Source organism: Callospermophilus lateralis, chromosome 2, assembly GCF_048772815.1.
Source record: "Callospermophilus lateralis isolate mCalLat2 chromosome 2, mCalLat2.hap1, whole genome shotgun sequence".
Classification (NCBI taxonomy): domain Eukaryota; kingdom Metazoa; phylum Chordata; class Mammalia; order Rodentia; family Sciuridae; genus Callospermophilus; species Callospermophilus lateralis.
Genome location: NC_135306.1, coordinates 33656404 through 33671288, shown reverse-complemented (window position 1 = coordinate 33671288; position 14885 = coordinate 33656404). Strand labels below are relative to the sequence as shown.

Genomic DNA, 14885 nt, shown 5'->3' with positions numbered 1-14885 from the left:
ATAGAGCCAGGAACATAGGGACCAACACTCAAACCAAGAGCTGTGGTGGTCACTACCTGCAATTGCTGTTGATGCCCTCTATCTGGACAGCATCTTTTTGTAGGAAAGTATTGCTGACATTACTCTTGGGTACAAGTTCACTTTTCCATTGTGTTTTTCCCCCCCACAGGCTATAAAGTGCTGCTTAGCTGATCTTCCGCAATCTATTGGCATGTGGACACCAGATGCTGTTCTCTGGTTAAGAGATTCTGTTTTGAATTGCTCCGACTGTAGCATTAAGGTTAGTTATTTTACTGGTCCTGGTACTTCTAGAAAGGGATCTAGAGCCATTGATCAGAGGGCCACTAGTGGTTTGTGTGGAAGAATTTTGTTACTGTAAACTGGTGCTTTCACATTGGACACATCTTTATGTTCAAAATTTTGGTTACATGTGTAGCTGTAAAATATCTCATGGTTTAATTGTTTCTTATTTAAGAAGTTATCCTGTATGCCTGATATTACTTTTAAACCATTTATTTAATTTTTCCCATTATTAATAAGATAGCAGAGATGGTTCTCTATTTACACTTTCGTGTTGTGATAAGGAATTAAGTCATCATCGAAAGGACATATCTCTTGATAAATGTTTCTTATAATTGAATACGTCCTTTTTTAAAAATTAGAATAGGTTATAAACATCTTTTGTTTTTATAACTTTGGATATTTAAATTTCTTATTTCACTAGCTCTTGTTTCATTTTCTGCACTTTTGCATCTTAAAATGAAAAACCATGTTGGGCATGATGACACATGCCTGTAATCCCAGCAACTTAACTTGGAGGCTGAGGCAGGAGGATCACAAGTTGGAAGTCAGCCTCAATAATTAAGCAAGATCCTGTCTCAAAAACAAAAAAGGACTGGGTGTATAGTTCAGTGGTAAAGCACCCCTGGGTTCAATCCCAGTACCACAAAAAAGAAAAGAAAAAACTTGTTCCTATTTCTAAGAGCAGAAATAAATGTAAGATGATGTTTTCTGTTATTAAGTGATGCAGATATTGTTTTATATAAACATATAAACACACAATGTCCTCAAAAAATGTCTGCATGAAATCTCAGATTCGCTCTAGCTAACACCATTCCCCTGTCTTTCTGTTCCCCTAGGGTTGCATTCCATGTGGCTGCATGCTTAATTCCACACTGTTGTATATTCTTCAGTTGTCATGTGACAATATTGTTTTCTCAGCTACTCATTTTTTTTCTAAGCTACTTGTTAAACTCCTGAAGCTCTGGTATTTGATAAAAATTTTTAGTGTATCATAAATATCCAAACAAACTGATGGTCAGTATCTCATTAGTACCTCAAAACAAACTGATAGTCAGTATCTCTTTAGTACCTCAAAGGGTGATTTTAAATAAAATCATCTCACTGGGAAAAAAAAAACTTTTTTTAAGTAAAATACTGTGGATGGATTGCCTTACTGATGTTTCCTGCTCTCGCTGCCTATGTTCCTGCCTTTTCATTTCTAGACCTGTCTGATAATTAGATGCAACTAGAAGTGTCTCACTAAGGTAAACCAGATAATGAAAGTCATTTACAGTCATCTAGCCTTTGGGACACATGGCAGTGTTGTCCCAGTTATCAGTACATGGTATTCCTGCACAGACACCCCTAGCAGAAAGAGCAGAGGTGGCTGGGGAGTCAGAACGTCTTCTGGGAGAAGGTGCAAAACTGTGGTGGGGCTTTCTTGTCTTCTCTCCCCAGGTCCCTTCTCCATGTAGCAAGGGTGAGGGGTGAGGACGTACAGTAGGCCAAACAAGGAATTGGACCCACGGGTGTGGGGATGTCCGAGCTTTTTCTTTTCCATCCCAGCAAGGGTATACCAGCCTGGAATGGTGACCAGGGCTTTTGCCATCCTCATGATTATGTAATTGTTGAAACTGGGTGATGGGAACTCAGCATGCTATTCTATTTTTTTGGAATGTCATTAATTTAAAAGCTCTCATCATGATGTATGGAACCACTCTTCTCAGTGATAATGACCTCTGTCTAGCAAGTGGTAAGGTTTCCCCAAAGCTTTTCATTTCCATAAGATTGTTGCTGCTTTATAGATTATTTTGACTTGATTCTTTTTATTGCTAGGCTGTGACAGACAGTTCATCTTACCTTAAATAAAATGAATTTTAGCCAGTATGTTTTGCAAAATGCTGCGCTTTCATATTTAAGGTTAATATTATAACTGCCTCTCAAAATTCAATGTGAATTTGGATTTCTTATTGATCTTTGTATTTTCCAAAGGTTACAAAAGTGGATGAAAACAGGGGGATCACATACGTGTATTTATTTACTCCCAAGAACTTCCCTGATCCTCATCGAAGTATTAATCGGCAGATTACAAACGCAGACCTGTGGAAGCATCAGAAGGATGTGTTCTTGAGTGCCATATCCAATACAGTCAGCTCTCCCAGCAGCAAAAATGGTAACACACCCTTGTCAGGCCACACTGGAGAGAATTTCAGAAAGAGCTTCCCAGAAGTCATCAAAAAGCCCATGGCGGACCACACCAGCTCTTTCTCTATGGAAGAACTGCCACCTCCTGTCCACTTGTCGAAGCCAGGGGAGCATATGGATGTATATGTGCCGGTGGCCTGTCACCCAGGCTACTTTGTCATTCAGCCTTGGCAGGAGATACATAAGCTGGAAGTGCTGATGGAAGAGATGATTCTGTATTACAGTGTGTCTGAGGAGCGCCACATAGCGGTGGAGAAAGACCAAGTGTATGCTGCAAAAGTGGAAAATAAGTAGGTCCTAGGACAAAGCTTTTTATTCCGCTCCTAAGAAATATGTGTAGCATAATACCAGGGATTCTTAACCTCAACAGGGGTATTTTGAACCACACAAATGTATTTGGAATGTGAATTAAAATTAGTGAATTGTGCAGTTTTTCTAGTATTTAAAATGTCATTTATCTAAAAATCTAGTTAACTATACTCCTGTTAAAGCCTAATTATATACCGAAAATGAAGGTTTAAATGTTTTCCCACAATACTTTTATCCAGAAAGTAATTTTTCTCATTGACTTTTTTATTTTAAAAGTAAAATGTATGTTATACAAAATTTATGAAATATAAAAAAGCATAAGAAACTAAAATTAGCTACCTAAACATAATAGTTGCTAAATTATTTATGTATTTCTTCTAGTTTTATATGCATATTTATATAATTGGTATATTATTATTACATAGAAATCTGTATCTGCTTTTCCTCCAACATTATGCTATGAACATTTTTCCATGTGGTAGAATTTCTTTAGAAATATTTTTCATGACCAAATGATAATATGTCACATGGAGAAATCATAATTTTTCTCTTTTGTTATATAGGATTTTTCTTTCGGATTTCTCACTATTATAAGTAATAATAGATTATTATTATAAACAATAAAGCTTTGCATCTCTGATGTTTATGGAATAAGTTCCTAGAAGAGAAATTAACCTGTTGAAATTACTTGTTGAATCTCAACATGTTTAGATCAATATACGTTATACATTTCTTCCTAGCAGTGCGCCACACTTCATAAGGAAGAACAGTGCATTACATCACTGTTCTTTGGCCTTGGGACTGTGAGAACTATACTTCTTACTATATTGTCATGCCTGAATCCACACTCTCCTCCCTGAGTCCCGTGAGATGTGCTGGTTCCATCCCAGTGAGGCCCAAGCTCTCCATTCTCCACTCTCCTGTCCGTGCATGCCACGAAGCCCCGGGAAATGGCACCTCAGCCCATCTTTTCCTCATGCCATCCCGCTTAGGGGAACATACAAGCTTAACGTTGATGCTGAACATGAAGAGTTGTCTCCCCTCCTCAACACACACACACACATAGAGGGACCCCATGCTGAGGTTAAAAAGTCATACTGCTTATTTTTTAAGCATTTTAAAATATTAATTAATTTTTTAAGTATTAATTTTAAGCATTAATAAAATACTTTTATTCCTTAAGATAGCAAACATAGTCATGTATAAATGGGAGAGAAAACCTAATTTGTAACTCTCAAAAGTGAAAAGTATAATTATCATTTTGAAAAGCATACAACTCTACTTGTCACAAGGTTTTCATCTTCAAAAATTTATTTTTACTATGTCATTATGTCATGTTATTTACAAACCATAAGCATAAATGGGTTTAATTCAGTTTGTGTAAGTTTGCTTTAATCAGAATTCTTTGCAGTGTAATTTAGTTACATTTCAAAACAAACCATTGTTGACTATCATGAGGAGCAGATTAATGATGGCAGGGAGGTTCTACTTGGAGGAAAGGGGTTACCAGGGAAGGAGAACTGATAAACTGGAGGCCTGTAGTGTGGGCCCTCTGCCTCCCCACCCACCTCTATGGGTTTGAACAGTTCTGCCCAAGAACTCTTGGACTTTAACTAGTTAAATTATTCCCAGATAATCAAGGATTGTTTTTCTGTCTTTGTTTTTAGTACCGGTACCAGGGATTCAATTCAGGCACTTAATCACTGAGCCACATCTCCATCCTATTTTGTATTTTATTTATTTAGAGACGGTCTCACTGAGTTGTTTAGCTCCTCGCCATTGCTGAGGCTGGCTTTGAACTCGTGATTCTCCTGCCTTAGCTCGGGGATTACAGGCATGTGCCACTGTCCCCAGTTTCAAGTGTTGTTTTATAAATAAGAACAGATTATCCAATTTTTTTAAAAGCTTTGTGAACTGACAGTTTCAAGTGTTAGAGTGTTTATCTTGCTTAAGACTCAGGACTGTTTACTAGTATACCTTGTTCCCAACTATAGTAGGCTAAGACTTAGGAACTTCAGATATTTTTTTTTATTTTTTATTTTTTTTTTTATTAGAGTGGTTTTCAAATTGATTCCAATAAGAAGCACCTAGAAGCCCTATTTAAAATACAGATCTCCTTCATCACCCCAGGAATCCACCATCTGTGTTTTTAACTAACTCCAGGGGATGCCTTGCACTGAAGTTGGTGATCTAGTCAAAACAGAAGCCTTTATGAAGCTTCTAGTTTTGAGAATCAAAAGCTGAATAGAAACACATCACATCTGTTTTATGAGGCTTTCTCCCCACTGCTCTGTACCTCTTTATTTATGGACTGAAAATACAAACCACCATCTTGTTGCCCTGTACAATTTAAAGACAATGCTGTTGGTAAAAATCAAATGTTTTTGTCTCTTTTTGCACTCACACAATTTAGCAACTTTTACCAAACTGGCATTTCTACATACTATGTCCTCTTCAATTTGATCAGAAATTTTTATTAATAGAGCTTATCTTCCAAATGATGGTTATTATAATGCCAAGTAATGCCCTAGGGAGTGAGACTGGTGCATTCCTGCCTATCACACTCTGAACCTGTCTGGAGGTTCCTGGAGCTCCTCCAGTGGCCACCAGTCACAGAGAGTGCTTTAAAGTTGGCCTCTTTTTTGGTAGGTTCTTGCTATCTACTAGGGCAGCTGAGTGGTTTGTAGCCCCTTCTCGAAGTGTTTGCTGGCCAGCCCCTGCCTAGCAGTATGTCACAGTAACAAATCTGCCATTCCCTGGGCTTGGGGTTGGCAAACACATTCCAGAGAATGACTGGGCCTTCCACCTGAGGTGGAGTCCCTCTATGACCATTCAGGTACTGAGACCACCTTCACAGACACTTTCATCTCAGCTGTAGCAGGGAGTGTTCCTTTCCTTAACATAATAATCCTTTTTAATCATATAATTGAGACTATAGGACTTCAAAATGGCACTTCATATTTTAACCTCCAAGTCTAGGTTTTTCACATTTTATCAATGTCCCCGGGAGGGGAAAGTATTTTCATGTGAATTTCTTTTTGGTTCCTTGAATTCCAGATCTGAAACCAGGCTCCTGTTCTTTCCCACCCTCTTGCCACATCCAGGTTCTTTATTTTAGGGATGAGTTGGGTTTTGTGCTTGGTTTTGGTTTATTTTCCTCCCTTGGCATAAAATTGTCAAGTTTTTGTTCAAAGCTTTTTTGATCTCTCCCCAGCCTCTGGTCTCAGGCTTTCTCCTCCATTCCCACACGCACTCCCTTCCACCATGCCCTCCCTAGCTGTCTGTGCTTTCATCTCAAGCATTTTCCACCTCCAGCTGGTCCTGCACGCGTGTCTTTTCACCTCCCAGACCATGGGCTACATACCAAATGTGTGGCTGTTCTCCCCAGGGGGAAGGGATCCGCTGGTCTTGTCCTGACCGTCCTCCACGGCATGTTTCATTGTGCTTAAGGATGGTTGGTGGTTTATGTATCAGTGTCCCTCATTAGCTCTGTGAGGCCCAGCAAAGTCTCCTGAATGAGCAGATTTCATTAGATGAGCCAGTGGCAAAGCCAAGAATCGCAACCTTTGGGAAAAGAAGCATCAATGGCCTTAAAAACTTCTACAATTATATAGCTTTCTATTTTGATAACCATTACTTTGCATTGATTATTCTTTTTAATATTTTTAGTTGTAGATGGATACAATACCTTTATTTTATTTATTTTCATGTGGTGCTGAGGATCGAACCCAGGGCCTCACACATGCTACCACTGAGCCACAACCCCAGCCCTAATTATTCTTTTTCTCACAAAATGTTTACTTACCCCTGAAGCCATTATTGACTTTGTGTGTTTTTTCTTTTTAATCCAATGTGCAACTAGGTGGCACAGGGTGCTTTTAAAAGGGATCCTGGCCAATGGACTGGTCTCCGTGTACGAGCTGGACTACGGCAAGCATGAGTTAGTCAACGTGAGGAAAGTACAGCCCCTGGTGGACATGTTCCGAAAGCTGCCATTCCAGGCAGTCACCGCTCAACTTGCAGGTAACTTCTGGAGAAGCTGAACTCCTGCTGCCACGTAGCTTACATTGTCCTTTTGTCCTGGGTACTTAGTTAAGTGCAGAGTCGTTGGCCCATTGAGTTTTTGGTGCTTTTTTCCTGTATTTTTTTTTAAACACTAACAACATCCTGACCATAGTGGAAATAATTTTAATGAACCTTTCAGTCAAGTTCTTCCATTATATCTACCATTCCTATTCTCTGTTTCTGGTTTCGTGCATGAGTATATTTTTAAAGCTGCAATCCTAGTACAGGTGCATTATTGCATTCTGCTCTTCATTTTAGCATGTTTTTCCCTAATAGTTTTGGAGGTGGTTATTTCATGGTTTTGCTCATTATTATTTTCTCCCCAGTACTAGAGATTGAACCCAGGGCCTCATGTGTGCTATGCACACATTCTACCACTTAGCCACAGTCCTTGTTTATTTATTTTTGGCACTAGGGAGTGAACCCAGGGGCACTTACCCCACTGAGTTATATCCCTAGCCCTTATTTTTTAATTATTTTTTCATTTTGAGACAAGGTCTCACTAACCTGCTAAGGCTGGCCTCAAATTTATGATCCTCCTGCCTCAACCTCCCACATTGCTGGGATTATAGGCATGTACCAGCTGTGTCCAGCCCCTGCAATTAATTTTTAAGGTGTAAAATATTCCATTGAACTGACATATCCCTAATGTTGAAAAATTAGGTCATTTACAGTTTTTACTGTAATATTAAGAAAAACTTTGCAGATATGTATACTAGCAAAAAACAATTGAAGCAATCTAATAACCAAATGGAGACAATTTCATTATTATTATTGCACAAGTTTATTTGTTGCATAAATTATCCTTTACCCAGTGGAGTATTACACAATCATAAGACACTGGTGGGTCATTTTCATGGCCAAGTGAGTTTCCAATTTGCATCACAACTGTCAGCGTGCAATAGTATGAAATTTCGCCACATTCACACCTGCCTCTTGACATTAAAATGTGAGGTGCTAGGGATGGGGGTGTGGCTTGGTAGCAGAGCACTTGCCTAGCACGCATGAGCTCCTTCCCCAGCACTGGAAAAAAAATTAAATCAAGGCTGGCCTCAAATTTGTGTACTAGATTTAATAACTGTTCAGTGATGCCTCTTCGCAATCCCGTCTAATGAGGTTCTCCTTTGATCTTTTGTGAGAGCAGTGGAGATGTGGGTGGCTCCCAGTGAGCTCCCACCATTAGAGAGCATGAGCTGTTGGACGGAGCTCGACCCAAAGGCCTGCCAGCATCAGCAGAGGACTTTGAGGCCAGGAGGCCTGAGGAGGGCAGACACTGGGAGTCAGCTGGCTCTCTATGTCCTGCCGTTCTGGGATGCGGGCATTGTGACCATGACACAGTGCCATCCTGATTGATCCCTTTGCTACTGCCTGTAGTCCTCAGCCCCACTTAGCCCAATATGTATCACGGGGACAGAGTGATTTGATCTCAGAAAGAAATTATATCTTAGATTCTTATTTGTTAGAAAGCTACTTATTGCCTTATTTTGAAACATTTGACATTTTGTCTGTCTCTTTCTACTAGAATTAAAAGGACATTCTCGTGATAACGAGAAATAAAGCAAAAATGATGCTTTGCACATGACTTGGTGCCAGTTAGCTTTGAAATCTCTTAAGTAGCTTTTTCAGATTTAATGGTTACTTGTTTCATTTTCATTTTTAATGCTTAAGTTTTGCTAATTACACATTCTGTCACACATGATCATCCAACTGCCCAGAGAAGGAGTCCCTGTGAGGAATGAGTGCCTGAAACCATCACCCCCATCGCTGGCATGGCAGCTAATGGTCGCTGTGCTTACTCCGTGCTAGGAACCCTGTGAGCCACTTAGATCTGTCTCCTCATCTAGTATGTGCATCCCATGTTATAAAGTTTCCTCTAAGCGCTGCTTGTGCTGCATCCCACAAATTCTGATATGCTGTATTTTCATTTTCATTTAACTCAAAATATTTTAAAATTTCTCGATATTGTTTGACTCATGTGTTATTCATTCTCCAAGTGTTTGAGTATTTTCCAGCTATCTTCTTATGTTGATGTCTAATTTAACTCTGTTGGGGTCTGAGAGCAGACGTTGTGTGATTTCTGTTGTTTTAAATGTGTTAAGGTATTTTTTCTGTCCCAGAATGTGGTCTTTCTTGGTAAATGTTCTATGTGCTTGGAAAGAATTGTAGTCTGCTACTGTTGGAAGAAGTAGTCAGTAGATGTCACTTTTAGTAGTCAGAAGGAAGTAGTCTAGAGATGTCAGTGGATCTATAGTGCTGTTGAGTTCAGTGTGTCCTTATTGACTTTCTGCCTGCTGATCTGTTCATTTCTGATAGGTAGCTGTTACAGTGTCTGACTGTGACATTGGATTCATCTGTATCTCCTTGCAGTTCTGTCCTTTTTTTGCCACATGTGTTGACATTCTGATGTTAGCTGCATGCCCATTAGGGATTGTTATGTCTTCTTTAAGAACTGACCCCTTAACCATTATGTAATGCTTCTCTTTCTCTTGCACTGAAGTCCACTCTGTCTGAAATCACTACACCTATTTCTGCTTTCTTTCAATTAAGATCAGCATAGTATATCATTCTCCAGCCCTTTACTTTTCTTTATATTGTCTTTAAAATGGATTTATTTCTGATAACATATAAATGGGTCTGTGTCTTGATCCACTCTGATAATCTCTTTTGTGTATTTAGACTAGTAACATTTAAAGTGATTATCAATATAGTTTGAGTGACCTACCATATTTATTACTTTTTTCATTTGTAGTCCACTGAGTTTGTATGTTTGAAGTACTAGAGATTGAACCCAGGGCCTCATGCTTGTTATGCATAGTTGGTCTTATTTTTGTCTTCCACACTTTCTGCTTTTCTTGATTTTAATTGAGCATTTTAAATGGTCCTATTTTTCTCCTTTCTTAATATATCAATCCTATTTCTTTTACTCTATTTTACTTTTTTCAGTGGTTGCCATAGAGTTTGACGTACACATTTACAAGTAATCCAACTGGACTATTGTTTTCTTTTTCTGTGGTGCTGGGAATTGAACCCAGGGCTTCATATATGCTAAGCAGACACTCTACCACTGAGCCATATCCCCAACTCCAAAGTCTACTTTTTTTTTATATTTATTTTTTAGGTGTAGTTGGACACAATACCTTTATTTCACTTATTTATTTTTATGTGGTGCTGAGGATTGAACCCAGGGTCTCGCACGTACGAGGCAAGCACTTTACCGCTAAGCCACAACCCCAGCCCCCAAAATCTACTTTTAATTGTTATCCTGCTCAAAGGTAGTACAGATACCTTTTAATAACAACCTTATAACCAAATAGTTCCTTCTTCCTATCCTTGCCTTATTGCAGCTACTCATTTCACTTATTTGTACAGGCATATATAACCAAATATGCTGGTGTTGTTTTTATCTTGAACAAACCGTTATCTGTTAGATCAGTGGAGAATAAGAAAAATAAAATCTTACCTTCACTTATTCATTCTCTAATGCTTTTCCTTTCTTTATGTAGATCCAAGTTTACTTTTCCTTTCCTTTGCAGAGCTTCTTTTAACATCTCTTCTAAGGTGCCTACTGATACCAGACTCCTCCAGTTTCCAGGGTTTGGCTTGGTTTTATTTTTTAGGTGGTCCCAGAGTCTGCACCTGGGCCCTCTCACCTGCTAGGCAAGCACAGCCGCTGAGCTCCATCCCATCCTCTCTCCTTCACTCTTTGGTACTCTCACAGGATACAGAATTCTGGTTGTGGGTTTCTTTCTCTCAGCACTCCACTCTCCTTGCTTGCGTGGTTTCTGAGAAGGTAGATGTCATTCTTTTCTTTGTTCCTCTGTAGGTGAGGTGGTTTTCCCCTCTGCCTTCTTTTGAGATTTTTCTTTCTCTTTGATTTCCTAAAATTTCAACATGATATGCCTCGATGTTTTGGGGAGGACATTGAGCATCCTCGGCGTTCTGAGTTTCCTGGATCTATGGTCTAGTATGTGACACTAATTTGAGGAAATTTTCAGTCATTTATTTAGATAGTTGCATTCCTTTCTCTTTCTTCTCCTTCAGTTTCCCGTCATACACATTGTGGCACCGTGTGTAGTTGTCCCCTGGTTCTTGGATATTCTGTTGTGGGTTTATTTCATCCTTTTTCTCTTTGCCTTTCAGTTTGGGAAGTTTCTATTGTCACATCCTCAAGAACAAAGATTTTTTTTCTCAGCCTTGTCCAGTCTACACAGGCACCTGCTAGAGAGAGGAGTGGCGGTAGACTGGGAGTTTCATGGGAGTCGCCTGTTGGGACAGGGGCATTCCAAGTGTTTTTGATCTCTAATTTTTCTTCTTTATTTTTTCTTAAAATTTACATCTTTCTGTCATCCATTGGGGGGGCATAGGTTTTTGGGGTATGAGTGCAGGAGCTGGAACCCAGGGCCTCACACAAATTAAGCAACCACTGAGCTACCCCGAGCCCCAGCCACGTGTCCTTATGCTGTCCACTTCATCCATTAAAGCCCTTAGCATATTAATCATAGTTCTTTTAAATTCCTGGTCTGATCTTTCCAGCATTCCTGTCATATCTGAGTCTGATTCTAATGCTTATTCAATCTCTTCAAACTGCGCTTTTTGCCTTTGGCATGACTTGTGAAAGGTGGACACGGTGTCCTGGGGAAAGGAACTCTGGTAAACAGGCCTTTGGTAATGCCATGGCAAGGTGGTGTGGGGGTTGCAGTCCCATGCATGGCTAGGGCTGAATCTGGTGAGCCTCTGCCCCAACTGTGAACTTTTGCCCAGAGCTTCTCAGGGTTTCCCCTTAGGTGGGGTAGGGTGGCTAGAGGAGAGAGGAGTTGGACAGTTTACTTCTCCAGATGGATTAGGCTCCAGTGGAACCCCAGCAGGTCAGGTGCTATTAGAACCATTTTTCCTGAGAACAGGGCTTATTAGGAGCCACCCCCTACTAGAAGCCCAAGGGGACTTTTCCCTGCTGTTCACTGTGAGAACCTGGAGAGAGGAGGTCATATTCTTGGAGGGAAAACTCTCAGACTTTTCTACAGACCTCCAGCTGTTCCTCATTCTGCCTCTTGGTCATTGGTTTGTGCTCCAACAAGTTGTGACTCACAGTATCTGCCTGTCTTTCCAGTTTAGGGGGCAGAAGACTACTTTGTGACCCCACTTTTCAGTGTTTTTAACATTTTACTTATTGTTAAGATGAAACAATAACTTCTGAATTTCTTGCATGCCGAGCCAAAACGCAGAAGTTCTGCCAGCCACTTCATTGGATTCTCCCTGTTAGGAGTCTTAGTCCTGTTACTGTGATATAATGCAGATCAGGAAAGAGCAGCTGAGAGAAGTACCACCCCAGGGCCCCACAGCCTTGACCCCGCAGTCTGCCTCTCTGTGCTCACCTTGTTTTACTGTGTGCTTCCTCCTCAGAGTGTAAGGTGTAGCAGACCTGGATTTGGGTCCCTTAACTGCTCAGCCTGTCCCCATAACAGTTAATCCCCATCCTCCTTGTGTCTCTGTGTGGGTCAGATGAGCAAGTGCGGATGAAATCAGCCTTGTAGACTAAAACTGCACAAACGCATGTTTCTTTTACACTTAACAGAAACTCGGTGCTGCTCTGGGGTCTCATCTCCAAGCCCAGTTTCTCTTCTAGGCTCACCTCTGCTAAGCCTTTCTTCCTACAGACTTGCTCTTAACTCTGAGCATCAGATGACTCATCCGAAGGGAGGAAAACAGCTAGAGTGGACGTGATGGAGTGTCTCTTGCTCAAACGCAGGCACCCGCTAGAGAGAGGAGTGACGTAGACTGGGAGTTTCATAGGAGTCACCTGTTGGGACATGGCCATTGACGTCATTACTTTGGTAGACTTGATTCACATCCACCCAAGCCCTGTGAAATTTGGGAATACCCCTCTAACCAAATAATTCTGGAACCTAAGTGGAATCCATAGGGTGTCCTGAGTGTATAAATGAGTGTACTTCAAGGTTCTCTAGGGTCCTTGGGCCAAACCCCTTACCTACTCACAAAAGGAGTCCCTGGGTGCTTACCTCCCAAGGCTCCCAATGAGTCATCGATTCACTCTGTCTTCAAGGACAACATGACATCCTTTGCAGCAGTACTGCCTGGGTGTGCATTCAGTTTCTGGATCATAAAGTAAAGGAGCCGCACTATCGGTTGATTCTTTACCTTGAATAACATGGCTCTCAAAAATTGTCAAAGCTGCTAAAGATAACGATGAGACTTCTAAACTTCTCGTGGGAAATTCTTAATAATCCAAGTCTTTAGCCCTCTTGCTATTTAGATAACGAGTCTTCTAAAATTATATCTAAAACCCCCAGACTTTCATTCCTTGGGACATAATTCATAGTTTGTCTAATCTAATATATGTGGTCTTAATTTATATTAATAGTTTCTTGAAAAATATTTTTTCTTATCTCAATTTCATTTTCAGATCTTACATAGAATTCTCTAACTTGATCTCAAGTTCAAAAGTCAGATTTAAAGATGCACAGGGCTTAAAATTCATCTGGCAAACCAGTTTCTTTTGTGATAGGTAAACTGAGGCCTGAGAAGAGGAGCCAAGTTGTTTAGGGTCATGCCACTTGATAGAGGAAGAGCTGGGAATAGTAACACACATCCTGACTTTGAATGCATGGTCTTTTCCATGGTGCTGGGTATAATTTTTAAAAACTATACTGTAAATAGATAAGATATCAGTCTTTTCTATTTTAAACTATATTTGGTCCATCAGGAAAAAAACTTAGAAAAAAATTCCACTAATATCATTATTAGTTTAAATTTACATAGACTTTATGTATGGGAAATGTGTGTAATCTTTGTGGGGAAGTACTGGGGATTGAACCCAGAGGTGCTTTACCACCAAGCACATTCTCAGCCCTTTTTATTTTTTATTTTGAAACAGGGTTTCACTTAGTTGCTTAGAGCCTCCCTAAGTTGCTAAGGCCTTGAACTTATGATCCTCCGGTCTCAGCCTCCTGAGTAGCATCTCAAAGTAAACTCGTGTTTGTAGGTAAAGGCTTATAGAAGTGGCTCCCCTAGAGTAGAACTATAAGCTGGACGGGTTTATGATTGTTCTGCAATCATCTTCTGGCGTAGACAGGTCTAATCTGGGATACTCTGGAATTGACTAAATGTTTTTCCAGGATAATGGATCAAGAAAGGCCTGTTTGACACCTCACTGCTCCCCTGCTCCCTATCTTTCCCCTAGGAGTGAAGTGCAGCCAGTGGTCTGAGGAGGCTTCAATGGTGTTTCGAAATCATGTGGAGAAGAAACCTCTGGTGGCACTGGTGCAGACGGTTATTGAACATGCTAACCCTTGGGACCGGAAAGTAGTGGTCTATCTAGTGGACACATCGCTGCCAGACACTGATACCTGGATTCATGATTTTATGTCACAATATCTGGTAGAGCTTTCAAGAGTTAATTAATCACTGCTTCTGAGACCTTGATGACTAATTCAGATTTTTTTAGCAATAACAAAATGTAGTAGGCTTTAAAAACATCATATTTCTGCTACATGGCTCTGACTGTTGTGGGGGATTGAAACGAATATGCTTATGTTTGATGAAAGATATTTAACAAGTTTTGTTTTAACAGAGTTGACTTTTCAAAGAAAATTGCACTTGAATTATTACTATAATATTAGAATAAAAATGTTTATCAATATAAAAACTGACTACCTTATAATTTCTAGGCTTTATGATCATAAGGTGAAAGTTTCCGTTTCTGTTCGTGTCTTCTTGCAATGCTGAATTCCTCTCCAGTTAAATGGAATTTTATGACTTGACTGTACCCTGATATGGTGGTGTATCCCAAAGCATGTGAAGATTTGTCCTGACTCATTAGCATATCAGCACTGTCACAGACCAGGCAAACTAGCACACACCCTTGACTCCAGACCTTCAGTGACTTCTCATTGTCCACAGAATCCCAAGGACAGGCCTTCTACAACCCTGCCCAGACTTGTCCACACATCCTGCTTCAGCCACATTGAACCTTTATCTGGAACCTAACCTCACGCATTTTCATCCAG

At 40.1% G+C, this 14885-nt stretch overlaps 1 protein-coding gene across 1 annotated transcript in view; it reads left to right on the top strand.

The window, feature by feature from the left end:
* Positions 1-14469, top strand: part of Tdrd7 (tudor domain containing 7) — a 66930-nt gene extending 52461 nt beyond the window's left edge. The window contains exons 14-17 of the mRNA XM_076843259.2: positions 170-280; positions 2275-2777; positions 6659-6819; positions 14060-14469. Coding sequence (XP_076699374.2) covers positions 170-280; positions 2275-2777; positions 6659-6819; positions 14060-14280 — 996 coding nt within the window. The 3' untranslated portion in view covers positions 14281-14469. The remainder of the gene's footprint in view (positions 1-169; positions 281-2274; positions 2778-6658; positions 6820-14059) is intronic.
* The last annotated feature ends 416 nt before the right edge of the window (positions 14470-14885 follow it).